The 19,150-nt window shown below is 39.8% G+C and overlaps 1 protein-coding gene across 1 annotated transcript in view; it reads left to right on the plus strand.

The window, feature by feature from the left end:
- Window positions 1-19,150, plus strand: part of PIP5K1B (phosphatidylinositol-4-phosphate 5-kinase type 1 beta) — a 176,827-nt gene that overhangs the window by 110,492 nt on the left and 47,185 nt on the right. Inside the window, exons 10-11 of the mRNA XM_003782928.2 lie at window positions 2,803-2,958; window positions 7,130-7,274. Of these exons, the coding sequence (XP_003782976.1) occupies window positions 2,803-2,958; window positions 7,130-7,274 (301 nt within the window). The remainder of the gene's footprint in view (window positions 1-2,802; window positions 2,959-7,129; window positions 7,275-19,150) is intronic.

A 19,150-nucleotide genomic window follows, 5' to 3' on the forward strand; every position in this document is an offset into this window, starting at 1 on the left:
CTCGCTTGAGCCCAGGAGTTGGAGGTTGCTGTGAGCTGTAATGCCACGGCACTCTACCCAGGGGGACAGCTTGAGGCTCTGTCTCAAAAAAAAGAAGGTGAGCTGAAAAGTGGTGGCATGCGGAGGCAGTTGAGTGGCAGAACATAAGGCTCCATGTGGGCACAGGCTGCCTCTTACCAGACATGGTACAGCCAAAGACAACTTCAGGAACTTCTGTCACACACAAGAAAGTAACCAGCAAGATTTCCCAGTCAAATGAAATACCCAAGACATTCAGTTTCTACAAAATCCAAATCCTTATCTGCTGAATGAGGCTCAGATCATTATTTAAGAAAGAATCTCATCATTTAAGGTAAAACTGAACTCTTTCTTTAGGTGCCATGGTCTTGGCAGAGGTTTGTTTTCTGGCCTTTTCTGGTCCACATTATGTGTGATGCTGATAAAGAACAATTACTGCTTTTTCTAGTCTTCTGACTCTCACTGCATTAACAGCCACAAGGACAGCTCTCCAGAGGGTCTTTCCCTCATTAAATGGCTCTAACAATCGCATTTCCTTGGTGGTGCCAAAATCCTTTTGATTAAAATTGGTTTTTCAGTTTAGAGATAATATTGACATAAGAACTATGGTGTAAAAAGTCAATTCTCAAACCTTTTAGGTTCAGGGCCACTTTACACTCTTAAAAATCATTGAGGGCCCCAATGAGGTTTTATTTATGTGGGATATATGTAGTAGTTATCTCTATTTCACATATTAAAAATTAGAATTGAAAAAAAATTTTAATATTTATTAATTTTACCAGGTAATAATTACAAAGCCATTGTGTGTTACTGTAAGTCCATTTTAATAAAAAATTAAAATGTTAATGTTCAAAAATAATTACAAAAAATAATGGTATTTTCCAAAACAAATAATTTGGGGGGAAAAGTGGTATGATTTTACAATTTCCCAATTTTCTAATGACTGTCTTAGTAGAAAATAAATTGGAATCTCCTATCTGCTTCTGAATTTAATCTGTGGTGATAGCACAAGTCATATGATGTCTGGAAAACTCCAAACACATGACAGAATGAGAATGAAAAGGGAAAATAATATTTTAATGCTATTGTAAAAATAATTTTAACATCACAGATCTTTTGAGAGGGTCGGAGACCATGAGTGGTTCCCCAGCCACCTCTGAGATGCTCTGCTATAAAAGTCGTAAAATTCCATATTAAACTATAGGAGTTTATAAACATTTATCAAAGGTTGATAAAAGCAGACAGAATATTAAGGCAGAAGTCAGTGTGTGGAGAATGACTTCAGAGCTGTGTAACAAGTATGACCACTGTTTGAGAAAACGGGGAATTAAGGAAAATATGATTTATTTGTTCTACTTAGTTATCATTAAAAATCCATTTTCATCAGTTTTTAAACATTGAAAATCTCCTCCCTTACAGAAAAACAAACTTGAATTTTGTTGTTTTTACTGCCTCACTTTAACCAGAAAATAGATCACAAAAGAGCTAGAAAATGAATCACCAATTAGACAACTTAAGAAAAACAGAAAGACACCTGGGTTTATGCTTTCTAGCTAGTTTTGATAAAATTTTTCTATTCTCAGTTTCTGGACCTATAGAAGGGCCTTCCTCCCCCCTCTGACACGAGGATAATTTGAGTTGTGCGTGTCGTGTGCATGTTGACTTCTAAACTCTAAAGCCCTCTGCAAATCTAGGATGACTGATATCATCAGGATTATAAGATTGCTTGAGGGACGGATAAACCTTCCCTCTCTTTAAGTGGAGAGCGTGCCCACTATCCTTCCCTCATTTGTATGTCCCGAAGTCCTTCTCCAATTAAGTTCTTGCAAAGCTGCCTCTGAGAAGGCCCCAGATGAGCAGTGTAATCTAAACTCTGGGATTCCCAAGTCTAAACACAATTACTCTAATCCATTTGCTGTCATGTTACTCCTTTGTGCTTCCAAAGGAGGAGAGACACTGCCAAAAACAAGTTCAGAGGAAAGCATAAACACAACTTCCCTCTCCCCCACCCTCCAAGGAAATTCTCAAACAGTATTAAGCCAAGAATTATTGCCGCAAAGAGAGTGGATTCCACAGGCAGACATGTCCTCCATAAAGTTACAGCATTTAGCAAGCATGATTGATAGGGAAGTACATTTTCATTGGTTCAGGTTCCCAACACACTTCTGAAGTTGTAGGCTGCTGTTTAGACAAAGATCGGGAGTGAATTATACATACGACATAATCATGACCTAGGAAAGACCCAAAGGGTAGGAAATTTCAGTAGAAAGTCACCGAAAGAAAAAAAGCAACCAGAAGTAACTTGGCTAAATTGGGCAACATTAGCGTAAGATTAAACCTTGGCATGTTTAGAAATTCCTAGTCCCAAGTTAATAAAACTAAGGTCATGAGAATTCTCCGCACTTTACCATCTGCGTTTATCAATCCACTCCACTTCCTCCCAGCACTAGAAAAACATTTGTTTGGAGGGAGGACATAATTCTTTAGCAATAAAACATTCAAATTTCACTTCCAATAAGACTTTATTTCAAAACCTGGGGAGAAATTTCAACTCTTATTTATTCTAGAATAATCTAAGTCATTTTGGACAAATAATATGGCCAAAACATAGACAACTTGGTCTCCCTTTCTGTATAGCATACTGAAAATAACTGCCTTGCTATCTACTCAACATGATGACCAAAATGTTAATAAATGATAAAAAGAATATTACCCTTATAAATAAAATACAGTGTTAATGTGATTTTATAGTAAGTATTTTTGTCTTTTTTCCTTTCTGTCTAGCTTTGAAGGCCTCACCTTCTAAGAAACGGTGTAACTCCATCGCTGCCTTAAAGGCGACCTCCCAGGAGATTGTATCCTCGATTAGCCAGGAATGGAAGGATGAGAAGCGAGATTTACTGACCGAAGGACAAAGTTTTAGCAGCCTTGATGAAGAAGGTAAACATATGTAACCTTAGAAAAGAGAAAAGAAGGAGCAGCACCTATGGCTCAAAGGAGTAGGGCGCTGGGCCCCGTATGCCGGAGGTGGCAGGTTCAAACCCAGCCCCAGCCAAAAACTGCAAAAAAAAAAAAAAAAAAGAGAGAAAAGAAAAGGTTCTCATGACTTATTTATACTGGTAATGTATAGTCATAGTATACAAATTAAAAAAATAGCTGCTCTAAGAAATAAAGTCTATGAATTAAATTTTTAAAGGGATATATGTATGTGATATAGTTCATATAAATTTTAAATACCACATAAACTATGCAATTTATGGACCATCATAAAAAATTAGAAAATAGTAAAATATTCCAAAAATTTATAATTCCACTACCTGATGAGAACAAATACTAACATTTTGTTGTTTTTATTTCTAGACCTTCTTCTGTGCATGTACGCATGTATACACACACACATATACACGCATGTGCATACCCACACACACACATACTATGAAACCATAAGTTGTCTCTGCATTTGTATAGGTTTTCTGTAATGTATTATTTAATTTCAGAATAATATGGGGGTGTACAAATGTTTTGGTTACGAAAATTGTTTTTGTACAGTTTGAGTCAAAGTTATAAAAAGTGTACCCCTCACCCGGATGATGTGCATTTAAATAAAATTTTATAGGCCAGTGCAGTGGCTCACACCTATAATCCTAGCACTCTGGGAGGCTGAGGCAGGTGGATTACCTGAGCTCACAGGTTCCAGACCAGCCTGAGCCAGAGCGAGACCTCTTCTCTAAAAATAGCCAGGCATTGTGGTGGATGCCTGTAGTCCCAGCTACTCGGGAAGCTCAGGCAAGAGAATCACTTGATCCCAAGAGTCTGAGGTTGCTGTGAGCTGTGATGCCATAGCACTCTAATGAGGGTGACAAAGTGAGATTCTGTCTCTAAATAAATAAATTAATAAAATTTTATAATATTCTCCTTGTGTGGCATATAAACACATCTTTTGTTAGATTTATTCCTGGGAAAGATATAGAGATATTGATGTAGTTTCTTTATGACTTTTAAAATAGTATCTTTCTCTAAGAATTGGATTTTCTGGCTGTTTGTTGCTACTACTTAGACCTCGCATCTCGTTTTCTTTTCTTTTTTTTTTTTATTTTCTAGCTAGGATTTATTTATTTATTTATTTTTGCAGTTTTTGGCTGGGGCCGGGTTTGAGCCCTCTAACTAGGACTTCTAATACAACGATAAATAGAAGTGGTGACTGTAGACAGCCTTACCTTGTCCTGATTTTAAAGGGAATCCTTGTAATGTTTCATCCGTATTTGATACCCATAATCCAATTGCAGTTTGTGTATATCCCTAGTTTGATAAAAGATCTTTTTACTCAAGAATGAGTATTGGATTTTATCAAATACTTTTCTCTATCCACTGAATGTGTCATTTGGTTTTTCTCTTTTAATCCAATAAGAGTGATATTTTAGATTTTTCTGTCAATATGTTCTTTTGAGAATCCAAACATGTCTTGAAAATGTCTTCTACTTTCTATAGAAGATAAGACCTCTTCTAGGGATTTTCTTTTTCTCAACATGTTTAGAATAGAGTATAATTTCTTCTTCTTCTTCTTCTTTTTTTTTTTTTTTTTGTGTGTGCGTGTGTGAGGCAGAGTCTCACTTTGTTGCCTGCTGTAGAGTCCTGTGACATCACAACTCACAGCAACCTCAAACTCTTGGGCTTAAGTGATTCTCTTGCCTCAGCCTCCCAAGTAGCTGGGACTATAAGCACCTGCCACAATGCCCGGCTGTTTTTTTGTTTTGCTGCAGTTATCATTGTTTAGCAGGCCTGGGCGGGGTTCAAACCCGCCGCCTCAGTGTATGTGGCCAGAGCTCTAACTACTAAGTTACGGGCACCAAGCCAGAATAAGGTGTAATTTCTATCCCTTCTACAGCACTTATTAATATAAGGCATATCGAATTTCTTTCTTTTTCATCTTTTCATAGACTAACTTTTACTAGGAGTTTGGGGTTTCAACAAGAGAGTGAATGAACTCTCTGAATTGAGGCTCCCATTCCTAGCAGACATTCATCCACTTCCCCTAAGCTAACCTGCATTACCATTTCCCCTGATAGTATGCATAAAACTACAGATGTCTACACCTGAGACATAAAATAAATTTATTTTTAAACTATTTTAGTTAAGACTTCAAATAGTATACTCAATATGACCTCTAAAGTTAAAGCAAATGGATCCAACTGTTAGTCGGGGGTGGGGCGGTGCTGTTGTGTTGTTTTTGTTTTTGTTTTGAGGCAGAGCCTCAAGCTGTAGCCCTGGGTAGAGTGCCGTGGCATCACAGCTCACAGCAACCTCCAACTCCTGGGCTTAAGCGATTCTCTTGCCTCAGCCTCCCAAGTAGCTGGGACTACAGACGCTCCCCACAATGCCTGGTTATTTTGTGGTTATAGTTGTCATTGTTGTTTGGCAGGCCCAGGCTGGATTTGAACCCGCCAGCTCAGGTGTATGTGGCTGGCGCCTTAGCCGCTTGAGCTACAGGCACCAAGCTGGGAGTGCTGTTTAATAAATACACTACCTAGGATCCAGAAAGTTGGGAAACGTGGGAAGTAATGCATATTCATGTTTTTTCAGATAAACTATTAGACCCATTACTTCAAATTTAGAGGGACTACATGTGAAAAGGCCTCTGAAGGTCAAAGAAAAATCTATGGAGCATGTTCTTTGACAATATAACACACTATTGTAAATGAGTTTATCTTCATAATTCCCTTCACACACAATGTACAGCCTCTTCATCACGCTCTGTACTTCCCTTATTGTACCTAGCCAGCACCAAATTTCCTCTAGTTCCTAACCATTTGTTTTCTGGCATTCTCAGTATGTTCTGGTGATACTCATTGCCTATTCCCATGTAACAATTTACCCCACAAACTTAGCAACTTAAAATAATACCCACCAAATAGCTGACAGTTCTATAAATCAGAAGACTATTTACAGCTCACCTGGGTTCTCTGCTCAGGATCTCAGAAGCTAAAATCAAAGTGTCATCTAAGCTGACACTTCTAGAGAAGTGTCTTCTTCTTAGCGTCTTCTAAGCTGCTTCTCTAGAGATGCCAGAAGACAACCCTCTTTAAGCTCATTGGTGTTGCTGGCAGAATTCAGCTCCTTGCAGTTGTTCACTTGTTAAGCCAAGGTCCCCGCTTCTCTGTGCTCTGACCACCAAGGTCTGTGCTCAGCCTAGAGACCATCCACATTTCTTACCATGCCACCTCCCCATCTGCAAACAGCATTCTAGCCCAGGCAACAACAGACAGAGACTCTGTCTCAAAATGTATATGTACATGTATATGTATGGACTCAAATAGGGTGAATGAATAGCTAGCTCGCTGTTGGTCTGTTGAAGTATTTGTTTCCTAGCCCTTGAAAAGTCTGAGTTCTTAGATCTCAACTGAAAATCATAGCTGTGTGCCTATCATAGGGAGGGCAAAGTGAGTTCACTGTTTATTGATCCATTTGCCAGTCATCCTTTTAATCTCGGTCAAATTATCTCCTTAAATTCCTAGGAGTAGTTTTTTTTTTTTTTTTTTTTTTTTTTTGAGATGGAGCCTCAAGCTATCCCCCTGGGTAGAGTGCCATGGCATCATGCTCACAGCAACCTCCAACTCCTGGGCTCAAGCGAGTCTCTTGCCTCAGCCTCCCAAGTAGCTGGGACCACAGGCGCCCGCCACAACGCCCGGCCATTTTTTGGTTGCAGCCATCATTGTTGTTTGGCGGGCCTGGGCTGGGGATTCAAACCTGCCACCTTAGGTGTACGTGGCTGGCGCCCTAGCTGCTTGAGCCACAGGCGCCAAGCCAATTCCTAGGAGTTTTTTATGTCATCTTTTGAAATAGTAAATCACTTTATTAGGTTCTGAAAAGAATAATCGTTATGCCATTTCCATCAGCCATTTTGCAAATTAATGCGATTTCCTTTCTGTTTAACCTGTTTGCAAGGAGCTATTTTACATTTCTGCTGTAGTTCAGAAAAGTGCAGTTATTTCATAATTTAACTTGCAGCGTGATATGTAAAATAGATGTTTCTGACTCACGTCAATTGTTATAGATACTAAATCCATGTTTATTATTGCCATTCATGAGTGTCCTTGTTGCTTTCGTTCCCCAGCCCTGGGATCCCGCCACAGGCCAGACCTGGTGCCCAGCACCCCGTCACTGTTTGAAGCTGCTTCCTTGGCAACCACAATTTCGTCTTCTTCCTTATATGTCAACGAACATTATTCACACGACAGGACTACACTTTATTCAAACAGGTAATACCTAGCGCGATCAAATTACCAGTGGGGCTGTTCCCACATCACCATCTGGCCTGAACCAGTATCTCTGATGAGAACATGTTGTCTCTGACAACCAGGATGTGGCTATCACCTGCCTGGTAAGTAGGACAGAGAACTCACTTGATTTTTACTGTGGCAAAAGTACATTTGAAGGAAAACCCTCATGTATTTTTCTTCACAGTTAATCATTAATGTCAGGTAGAAATTACAAGCTTGTCTCTGTGGAAGAAAACAAATCTTTCATCATTTTTATTGTAGTGATTTCTTACAAATGGATGTTTTAAATTAAGTACTCACGATTAATGTTCCACAGATCTCCATGAAGACGTTTTAATGTTCTCTTTTGATAGATAGGTATATGTGACCTTAGTGACTGTGGATTAATTGTATTAATCTTAATGCCCCTCACCCACAAAGTTGTCCACATCGTAATTCCAGGAACCTGTGACTATGTTACCTTATATGGCAAAAGAGACTTTGCGGGGGTGATTAAATTAAGGATCCTGAGGAGGAGAGAGTATCCTGAGTTATCCCAGTAGGCCAAATGGATGATTATAAGAGTCCTTATAAAAGAAAGACAGGAGGGTCAAAATCAGAGACGATGTGCCACCGGAAGCAGAGGGCAGAGAGGCAGAACAATTTGAAGGTACTGCTCTGTTGTCTTTGAAGATGGAGGAAGAGGCCATGAACCAAGGAATTCAGGTGGCTTCTAGAAGCTAAATGGGCAAGAAAATGTGTTCCCCGAGAGCCTCCGCAGAAACTCAGCTCTGCCCACAGCTTCAATTTTAGGACTTCTCACCTCCAGAGCTATAAGAAAATAAATTTGTGTTGTTTTAAGCCACCAACCTAGTAAGTTATTGTAGCACTGATAGGAAACTAATAGAATGACTTTCCAAGTTTTAATGTCAACTTAAATATTGGGCTAATTTACTGAAGTTTTCCAGGTCAAAAAGGCACTTTTTTACTTGAAAATATTTAAACAAAGTGGTCTGTCTGGAACATCCGTTGTAGTGATAGAAAACGACATCTTTACCAAGATATCACAACATTGTAGAATTCACTGTTTTATTGTCTTTAATTGTCTCTTTAATTCCAAGAGAGGGACCAATAGGTACAGGCTCTCAATAATTATCTGTTTAATGTTAAACTAGATCTTGTTGCAGTCTGATATCAAAAATGAAGATCAGATTTATGCAGATGCCGTATTTCTTATACTGTAAGTCGTTTTTCACCTTGAAGTTCAAAGCCTGGTTTACTTCCAGAAAGAGAAATCAATACTGTAGATTTTCTTGTAATATGTGCGTATCTATAGAGTTGAGCTTGGTCTTTTAAAGTTTAGTCGTTGGACCTGCTGTGGTCATTCTATGGTATTGCCGTTCCCTCCTGTCTGAGCTGGATAAAGGATCAGGTATGCAGCAGATGAGGCAGCCCCCTAGGTCCAGGAAAGTGGAGTGGGTTGCCAGGTGAGCTATAAATCTTAACTGGGCCTAAGTTTGGATTGTTCAGCTTTAAAGACCAACAAAAAATGCCTACCTTATAGACCAGTTCACTCGCCTGAACTATATAAAAGTCATTGATTTGCTTAACTTTCTTGAACTGGAGAAATTTAAAGTGATTTAAATCGCCATGTAATACCTATTGTTAATATGCGCCTTGAATGTTTAGATTTGATATGTAAATTAGTCAAGCTACAGTCTTTCCTAGATGTGTAGTACAGTCAAACACATGCCTCCCTATGAGTTTCTTTTGCTCTCAAATATAAATAGCAGCTCAAAGATAACTGGAAGATCACAGGAAGTTCTTTGCAAGGTCAAAAACAATTCTAATGTGATGTCATGGTAGTTTCTTACAACTGCTACTACAGCAATTATTAGGGGCACATAATTGGATGTGCTCTTAAATCGTTTACTGAAATTTTCAGAATAGAAATAAAAGCACTTTGGGGGGGGGGGTTGGTAGAAGTAGTGGCTATTGTTAACTATCCCGTCTCTTGGTTGGAGGTATTAAATGGTATTATTAAGGTTTTCTCAGGGTCTGGCACTGCCTCCTCCTGACTCTGGTCCTTCTCTGCCAGCCTAGAAGCTCCTTCTATGTGCTCCCAGAGCTGTGCTGAATTCTTGGTACCTTTATTTATGCTGATACTGGCTAGCTTATAGCTTTGGAGCAGGATAGTGAAAAATTATCTATATGTTTCCTTTTCTTTTAAATATTTGTTTAAAATAAGTGAGTTATTTTAAATAAATATTCTTTGGCATTGTACCTCCAAGTTGCAGTTTAATATCTTACAGTAATACTTAGCTATCAGTCAAGTTCAGTTGGAAGAACCAGAAACCAATTTATCTTAAGCAGAAAGGGATTTAATCTAGGGAATTAGGTGATTACAAAGTCTGTGGAAAGGCAGGGAGGGGCTGTGAGCCCATGCTGGCATGGATCCATCCTGAACACACCTCTGAACTGGCCCACCAGCAGGGCTGCAGAGGCAGCCACAGTTAAGCCAGTGCCTGCCAGTGGGATATGTGCATACAACCCAGACAGAATCATTTCAGTGGGCCCAGAAGTTTTTTAAAATGAGCCAACATTTAAAAACCAAGCTACTTCTCTAAAATACCAAGATTCTTTGGAAAAATCAGTAGCTTTGGCACTAACTGACTATATTCCCTCCTGGCATTTATCAGCTGGAGAGAAGAACTCTAAACCCTCCAACTCACCACCTTCTGATTCATTCATCTGTGTTGTCACCTGCCTCCTCCTATAAGCATTTCTGCTTCAGGCCTTGATGTGTATGAGAAGCCAAAGACGGGCCTCATAGCTTAATCACTGACTTAGAGAAATCAATCCTAAGGAAAAGAGGCATGAAAGTGCTCAAAAGAGGACAGCGCCTGTGGCTCAGTGGGTAGGGCACCGGCCCCGTATACCAACGGTGGCAGGTTCAAACCCAGCCCCAGCCAAATTGCAACAACAACAAAAATAGCTGGGCATTGTGGCAGGCACCTGTAGTCTCAGCTACTTGGGAGGCTGAGACAGGAGAATTGCTTAAGCCCAGGAGTTGGAGATGGCTGTGAGCTGTGTGACACCATGGCACTCTGTTGAGGGTGATAAAATGAGACTGTCTCTACAAAAAAAGAAGAAGAAAATGCTCAAGAGAAATAATGGTGTGCGAACTCCTGGGAGTTAGTATCCCTATCTCCCCTGACCCACCATGTACAACCCTAATTATTCAATTGAGAAACCATACCAGCAAACTGAAAAAAAGATCATATTTTTTTTCCTTTAAAGCCCTCCTAAGTCCTATGTGGCATTTCTTGAGACAATAAGTAGACACTCTTCTAAATATCATCTGACCTACTAAAGTTTTAAAACCTAATCCAGATAGCCTGGAAAGAAAATGCATAAAAAAAAGGAAAAAGAAAAAGCAAATGTGTTGAATATTGATGTGATAATTTACATGTGAGATTTTTCTCTTTCTTTATCTATGAGTCATTTTTCTATTCGGGCAAAGTGGTCTGTTTTCCCATTTTGACGTTGTGCTATACATATCTGTCCTAAAATAAGCTGTAAACACTTTACCTAGTCGTTGTCACCCTGTCAGTCTTTTAAAAATTCTTAGCTTTGCAAGGTATTGATTAGCACCTAGACGTCCCCGCACCTAAATTATATCCTGTAGTGGGAAACTGTCTCTTAGAATTATTCCTTTTTTTAAGGATCATTCTTTGAAACTTCAAAAGCTCCAGTACCAATCCATTCTCTTTTTTTAAGTGTATACAAAACTTGACTAAGAAGCAAAGAAAAAAATAGTATCATCTTAAAAGTATATATTTAACCTGCTGGTTGGGAGTTCGCATTTTCAAGTTCGCCTGTACAGTCTTATATTAGAGCAGGCGGATCAAAGGAATAAAAAGAAACTGTCGTGGGCACTTGCTTCTCAGTCAACTAGTGGGATTTAATTTCTGAATTTTTTTTGTTTTGTCTTTGTAACTTTTTTTTTCTTATAGCCTTTTTTTTTTTTATTGTTTGAGATTCATTGAAGGTACAAAGAATTAGGTTACACTGATGACATGTGTTAGGTAAAGTTCCACTTAGACTTGTCTCCCTCCCCCAAGAGGTATGTTATAGACCATGTCCCCCATCCCCCTTTCTCCTCTCCTCTCTTGCTACCCCATTTCCCTACCCCACCCCTTGTATTACCTCATCTACTGCCTTCATGTCAGAATTGAGTACATTAGATTCTTGCTTTTCCATTTTTGTGATACTTTACTGAGAGAAGTGTGTTCTATCTCCATCCCGGTTAATTCAAAAGATGTAAAGTCACCATCTTTTTTAGCGGCTGAATAGTATCCCATGGGACTACTCCTTGTCAATCCATTCCTGGGTTGGTGGGAATGTAGGTTGTTTCCACGTTTCGGCAATTGTAAACTGAACTGCAATAATGAGTCTAGAGCAAATGTCCTTATGATAAAATGATTGTTTTTCTTCTGGGTCGATGCCTAGGAATAGGATTGCAGGATCAAATGGGAGGTCTAGTTTGAGTTCCTTGAGGACTCTTCATACTGCCTTCCAAAAAAGTTGTATTAGTTTGCAGTCCCATAAGTTCTGAATGTTTGATACTTGAAAATTTTTTTCCTAATGAAAAGTCTGCTTTTTCAAAAGAGAAATACATTGAGCACTAAGAAATGGAGAGGCCAATTTGTTTTTATCTCAAAGTTAACTGCAATTTAATGTTTTAGAAATAGGTTACACACATGGATATTAATTCTTTTTGTGATTTCCTGCAGTTGGTAACAAAGCTGAAGCTCTGATTATATATCAGGATTAAAAGCCCTACTTCATTCCAAGGCATCTGTGCTTCCCCTGTCAAAGATGTCTTAGCAGCCATCTCCACTCTTTCTAGTCTCATGTTTAGCTCGTAGCTACTTCTAACCATTAGTTCACCCTGGAGATATTTGGAGTATTATTAGAAGGACATATATTCCAGAGAAAGAGCCACTGATCATTTGCATAAAGAGGGAGAGCTTGCCAAGGGTTCCTAAATGAAGAGGCCAACATGCTAGATCTCAGAGGCTGCATCAGCAGGTGTGGCAGCAGTCCTGTGCCCCTTCTCCTTGCCATTAGAGTATTTTAAACCTACAACAGAGGTGGAGCACTTGCTTCTACGCACAAACCCCTCCCACAAATTGCTTACCATTAAAGTTTAAAGCCAGACAAGTAGAGCCATCCCAAAATCAGTCAGAGACTTTCCTTTAGATCAGGAAATGGAAAGCAGAGACCTCTGGGGACAGTATGCCAATGTGCTGGTCCACACTGGTAGGACATCAGCAGGAACTCAGGTCTCTAGGTTCAAATCTCCTATTCTTTCCATTGTACTACCCGTGTATCAAGATTGCCAAATATGTTTGGTCTTACCCTTTTTGTGTGCTACACACAGAAGTTTGGTTGGTTGGTATTTTGTCTAACATGAATCCTGGCCCTGTGTTTGAACCACTTTTTGTTGTTGTTTCAGGCTATTGAATAACTAAAGCATTTCTAGTAGGCAAAGTGTTGGGCACTTGTTAATGTCTACTTGGGCTGTTTGTTCTGCAAGTCATTGGCAAATTTTGCCTATTAAAGACAGCACTATAGGATGGCGCCTGTGGCTCAAAGGAGTAGGGCGCCGGCCCCATATGCCAGGGGTGGCGGGTTCAAACCCAGCCCCAGCCAAAAAAAACGCAAAAAAAAAAAAAAGACAGCACTACAATGGCAACTTTCCTATTATAGTACTTAGTCATACTTCAAACCATCAGTAACAATCTAATAATACTAATAATGACCATTACAATAGCAGCTGATTATTGGAACTTACTAAGCTCTTCACGTTTACAGCTTAGTACATTACATTTACAGCTCTTTATCGAGACATTTATTTCTTACAGCCACTCTCTTATCTCCAGTTTACAGATGAGGAAATTGACGTTTAGCAACATTAGGTAACTTTCCCACAGTCACATGGCTAAAAAGTAGAGCCACGACTTTCACCTACAGCACTGATAAAGGATATGCAGGTTTTCGGTGATGCGTTAAGTGGAAATTTGGTGACGTCCATGCAAGTTCTCTTCCCCCTCACCTGTTGTGCCTTTTCTTTTTCCATGTGATTTGGAGCGAGGATTTTCATCTTGAAAGATGTTAGAGACAGAAGGCTCAAACACTTTAAAAATTTAACATTAATTTAAATTTATAAGAAGCTCAAAATAGCTGTTCCGTCAAATGTTATTTTCAACTCTCCAGGTAGACGTGAAATCACTACTTAATCATTGAGACTTGTGTTAGATATGTTTCTCTGTTTCTGCCGGATTTAGATATCCTTGTATTTTCTGACATGGTAAAGTTAGCAAGAACCTTTATTACAAAATGAAGGAAGAAGAAAGTTGGTTGCAAGAACTTTCTGGTGATTCCAGTTTTCTAACCCTGCTACCCTCCCGGGTAGTAGCACTCCGGCAGTGTCTGCTGTGGACAGTGCAGCTACCTGCTGTACCGGGCGGGGTGATGCTCTCGTTCATGCTGAGTGTTGTATTTGACCTCTTGAGACGCTGTACGTTTCTGCTTCTTAATCTGCAGGACAGATTCTTAGCCCCACAACCTCAGGTGTTTCTCATACTCTTCCATCTTCTAAACTATCACTTAGCACACTAACTCCCAAACTGCCACTTCTCCACATCTAACACTGGGCAAGTGACTTGACCTTTACATACCCCAGTTGTCTCATTTGTTTTTTGTTTTGTTTTATTTTGTTCTTTGAGAGAGTCTCACTCTGTCACCCTGGGTAGAGATTGCTGTGGCATCATAGCTCACAGCAACCTCAAACTCCTGTGCTCAAGCCATCCTCTTGCCTCAGCTTCCCAAGTAACTGGTACTACAGGTGCCTACTGCAACACCCAGCTAATTTTTCTATTTTTAGTAGAGACAGGGTCTCATTCTCGCTCAGACTGGTTTCAAACTCTTGAGCTCAAGTAATTCACCCGCTTTGACTTCCCAGAGTGCTAGGATTATAGGCGTGAGCCACTGCACCTGGCCTAGTTTCCCCATTTATAAATGAATTATTATGCTTCTGCCCCCTAAACATTGTTATGAAGATTAAATGAAACAGTAATTGGAAAGCACTTATAATACCTCCTAGCACAGCACAGGGGTTCTCAACCTGTGGGTCACAACCCCTTTGTAACAATGAAAATACATCCTACATATCAGATATTTACATTATGATCCATAGCAGTAGCAACATTATAGTTATGAAGTAGCAAGGAAAATAATGTTATGGTTGGGGGTCACCACAACATGAGGAGCTGTATTTAAGGGGTCGGAGCATCCTTTTTCATCTTCAAAGATGTTAGAGACAGAAGGCTCAAACACTTCAAAATTTTAACATTAGGCATTTAACAGAAGGCATTAGGAAGGTTGAGAACCAGTGTCTAGCATATAGTCAACACCATCAAAGCATTTGTTAATAAAATAATCAAGTGATTTGCAATACTAACACCTTGCAGGTTCCCTGAAGTCCGGTCTAATCTATTTTTTTTTTTTTTTTTTTTTTTGAGACAGAGTCTCACTAGTCTCCCCCAGTAGATTGCCATTGCATCACAGATCACAACAACATCCAGCTCTTGGGCTTAAGTGATTCTCTTGCCCAAGTAGCTGGGACTACAGGTGCCTACCACAATGCCCAGCTATTTTTTTGTTGGAGTTGTCATTGTTGTTTAGCTGGCCCAGGCCAGGTTATAACCTGCCAGCCTGCCAACCTCGGTATATGTGGCTGGCACAATAACCACTGTGCTATGGGCGCCAAGCCAAGGGTCTAATCTATTCTGATCTGGTCTGATCCTATCTGGTACTGTCTCATCCAGTCTGTTCCAATCCAGTCCAGTCCAGTCTGATCTCATCGGGTCCTGTGGGGTCCAGTCCAATCTGGTTTGATCTGGTCTGTTCTGGTCCAGTCTGGTCTGGTCTGCTCTGATCTGTATGTTTAGGGCAAAAGGCATGTATAGAATACATTGTTAGAGTTCATTCAAGAAAATGGGAAACACACTTGGAATTTCAAAGGGAATTGTTTACAGATTGTGAGGAGGCAGGAAGAGTGAAGGGGGAAGTTGCAGAAACCCAGGTAAATAACTTAGGAGGCAGCTTCCTCCCACATGTTAGCGGAACTTAGACTCTCAAAGGAAAGCTCCCACATGGGGACCTGCTGCTACCTTAGGAGAAAGGACAGCGGAGGGGGATGCCACATAAAGAGCTGGGCTAGTGGCAGGTACACCGCTGCCTCCAATGCACTGCCCAAAGGTAGAAGAGGGAAAAATGAGAGAGGAGAGGGCCAGAGGCTTCTGTCCTCTCTTCCCACCTTCTCATCCAGCTCCTCCAGTGTCTCACCTGGCAGGACCTGGCATGGGAGCCTGCAGGGTGTAGTGTGCTGACTCTCAGCCCTGGCGTTGCAAAGTAGAGTTGAGACAGGATTAAATAACAGCCATAATACGTGGAGCAAAAAGCAGATAGATCTAAAATCTTACAAAATAATAATGACTTCAAAGATCAAAGCTTTACAAAAGAAAACTGCATGATCAGGAATCGATTTAAACTCACAAAAGGAATCATAGAACCAATTGATTAACATGCCATTGTAATATAGTACTATGTAAAGTAGCTGTAATTTTTTTTAATAAACTATGCAATTAGAGACTCCAGTAATTACCAGTAAGTCTGTCTGACAGTCAATAACACATGCCCTGGTACTATGGTGGTTGTAAATCTCATAGAAATAGACTAATCCCAGACAAATGGGTTAGATTTAAAAAAGAAGTTTTCAGTTCTAGAATTCTTCAATGAGGTTTGTAAGCCTGAGGAACCCAGGTGAGATGCCCTCTGATAAAGCAGTGGACACCATTTATAAGCAGGATGGCCACACTATGTCCTCAGAAAACAATTACAGTTTGAGACCAGCCTGAGCTACCACAACCTGTTTTGTGAAGCCACCACCCTGTGTTCTCTTTGGTGAATCTAATTCAGTCTGGAGCAAACACATACAGCAGGGAAAAAATATGGTGTCACATCCAATCTTCTGGGTGCAGAGAAAGATTTAATCACCTTTTCCCCAGTGTCAGGAAGCAAGTCATCAAGCAAAGCACGATACGTGTTCAGAAGAAAATAACACTCCCTGGGATTCCAAAGCAAAAACCTCCTTTGTTCATGAGCCTCCCAAAAGAAAGCTATCTCATTTTAGAAATTCGGACTGTGGTAGGCATGCTGGTATTAATGGTGAACACAAGTGGAGTCACATCTCCCTCCAGTTGTGACTCGGGTGCATGCAGGGAAAATTGGACCCTGAGAAGTTTCATAATATGCCTATTAATTTATTTCTCCCTCCCTACTCCCCAAATAAAAAACAGAAGGAAAAAATCATGGATTTACATCACATTAGTCTGCACCTGGATTTTACCAGCTTTTTTTCTTTTTTCTTTTTTTGACAAATTATAGAATTACTTCAGAAGTGATTAGCTTTTCAAATGATCCCACATATTTCTGCACAGGCAGGAAATCGGAATGAATTTTTCAGATATATGACATTTTTATGAGGAATAATTTAGGATTCAGCATTAATTCAAAAAACATAGTTTTTGAGGAATTGGTGTGTAGTAACATTTCTAGACACTTTTTGTATATTATTAAGGTAGATCTAATTTATCGATAAATAATACTGTCTTATCAAAAAAAATAGTGGGAAAGTATTGGCTTGCCTTTAGCTATTCTAATTTACCCCCAAATAACCTCTTTTATTCATTCTCTGCCTTCTTAGTTCTGGAACCCAAAAACTACATATGTCTTTCTCTTGACTTCAACAGTCATGCTGCCTGTGTAGGGGGTGGCTTGCTGGTGATGGATATGTCTCTGTAGACTAAGGTGACCAGATTTTAACATTGGTAAAGCAGGACACCACTGATGGGGGGATGGGGGGGTGTTCTCAATTAAAAATTTGGTCTATATGGAGCAACAAAAATTTTCATAGAACGCAAAAATAGTATTGTAATATTTTTTTAATTTCAACATAAGTACAATTTACAAATATAATACATTAAAAATAATTATGTAGAGTATTATTTTATTCTTTGGCATATTTCTCATTTGAGTGAATTTTTTTTAGTAGATTGCTGTCATTGTTTAAAAGGTCATGAAATTTTTCACAAGAATTTGTTAAATTATATTTCACACATAAAATGGCTTTCAAAGTCTCAACACTTCATTGTGATTTTTCTGATGTCCACACTTTATTTACTGTAGAAAAAAACACGTTCAGTCGCAGCATTAGTTCCTGGGAAGGACAGCACGTATCCCACAGTTTTTAGTGCATTATTGTATGGAACATGGTTTGTTTCAAAATGATGAAATATTTCTAACCATTGTTCTCTATTGTGACTTTTGCTGATGCCCAAGATTTAACCTCTTCCTTATCAATATATTTTTTTAATAATGATACCTCCTAAGTCGCAAGTGTCACTTTCAAGGCCGGCACTAGACTTTTTGCCACCACTATGAAGTATAAAAAATACGAGTACTGTCTGCTAAATTCATGAAATAAATAAATTACTTGCCTAAATTATCTGAATAGCTGATTTTTTTTTTTTTTTTTGAGACGGAGCCTCAAGCTATCCCCCTGGGTAGAGTGCCATGGCATCACGTTCACAGCAACCTCCAACTCCTGGGCTCAAGCGAGTCTCCTGCCTCAGCCTCCCAAGTAGCTGGGACTACAGGCGCCTGCCACAACGCCTGGCCATTTTTTGGTTGCAGCCATCATTGTTGTTTGGTGGGCCCGGGCTGGGGATTTGAACCCGCTACCTTAGGTGTATGTGGCTGGTGCCTTAGCCACTTGAGCCACAGGCGCCGAGCCTGAATAGCTGATTTTTTGACATCACTTATTTAACTAGCACTAGCACGCAGTACGATGTGTATCGTTTAAGAGACAGTTATGTTTTCGTGGTTGCCAATGCCCAAAAATGCCGTTGTTCTTTAAGTCCAAACAATGGTGGTCAAATTCTAACAACTGATCAACAATGAGAACTTTGATAAGCAGCTCTCAGTAATCAATTCTCAACAATTATTTGTTATTATTAAAGTTTAACATTATAAAATTAACAAAAATAATATAAAACTTATATCCTGGCGAAATAGCCACATGGCAGCCTAAAACCATATATTCCCTTCCTGTTCTCCCATCGTTCCCTAGCTTGTCATGCATTCTTTCCAAAAATCAGGACTTTTTAAAAATGCCACAGGAGGTAGGATAAATTGTTAAAAATTGGGACGTCTGGTCACCTTACTATAGACCCTTCCCGTTCTCTGCCCTGCTTCGTGAACATTTGGAGAAATGCTTTCCACCGTGGTTAAGCTCCTACATCAAGGTTCCTGCATCTAGAAATAGGCCCTGAAATCTGCATTTTAGCCAGTTTCTCAAAAAATTCTGATGCAGGTCAGGGGTGGTGGCTCACACCTACAATCCCAGCACTCTGGGAGGCCGAGGTGGGTAGACTGCCCAAGCTTAGGAGTTTGAGACCAGCCTGAGCCACAGAGAGACCCTGTCTCTAAAAATAGCTGGCATTGTGGTGGCTATAGTCCCAACTAGTCCCAGCCACCTGTAGTCCCAGCTGCTTGGGAGGCTGAGGCAAGAGAATCACTTCAGTCCAAGAGTTTGAGGTTGCTATGAACTATGATGCCATGACACTCTACTGAGGGTGACAAAGTGAGACTCTGTCTCAAAAAAAAAAAATTCTGATGGACTCGAGGATATATGGAAAAGTTCTTTAGAGATAACTCTCTTTCTGTCTATCCTTGAGTAAGGAAAC

The sequence above is a fragment of the Otolemur garnettii genome, unplaced genomic scaffold, assembly GCF_000181295.1.
Source record: "Otolemur garnettii isolate 467f Iridium unplaced genomic scaffold, OtoGar3 scaffold00006, whole genome shotgun sequence".
NCBI lineage: Eukaryota > Metazoa > Chordata > Mammalia > Primates > Galagidae > Otolemur > Otolemur garnettii.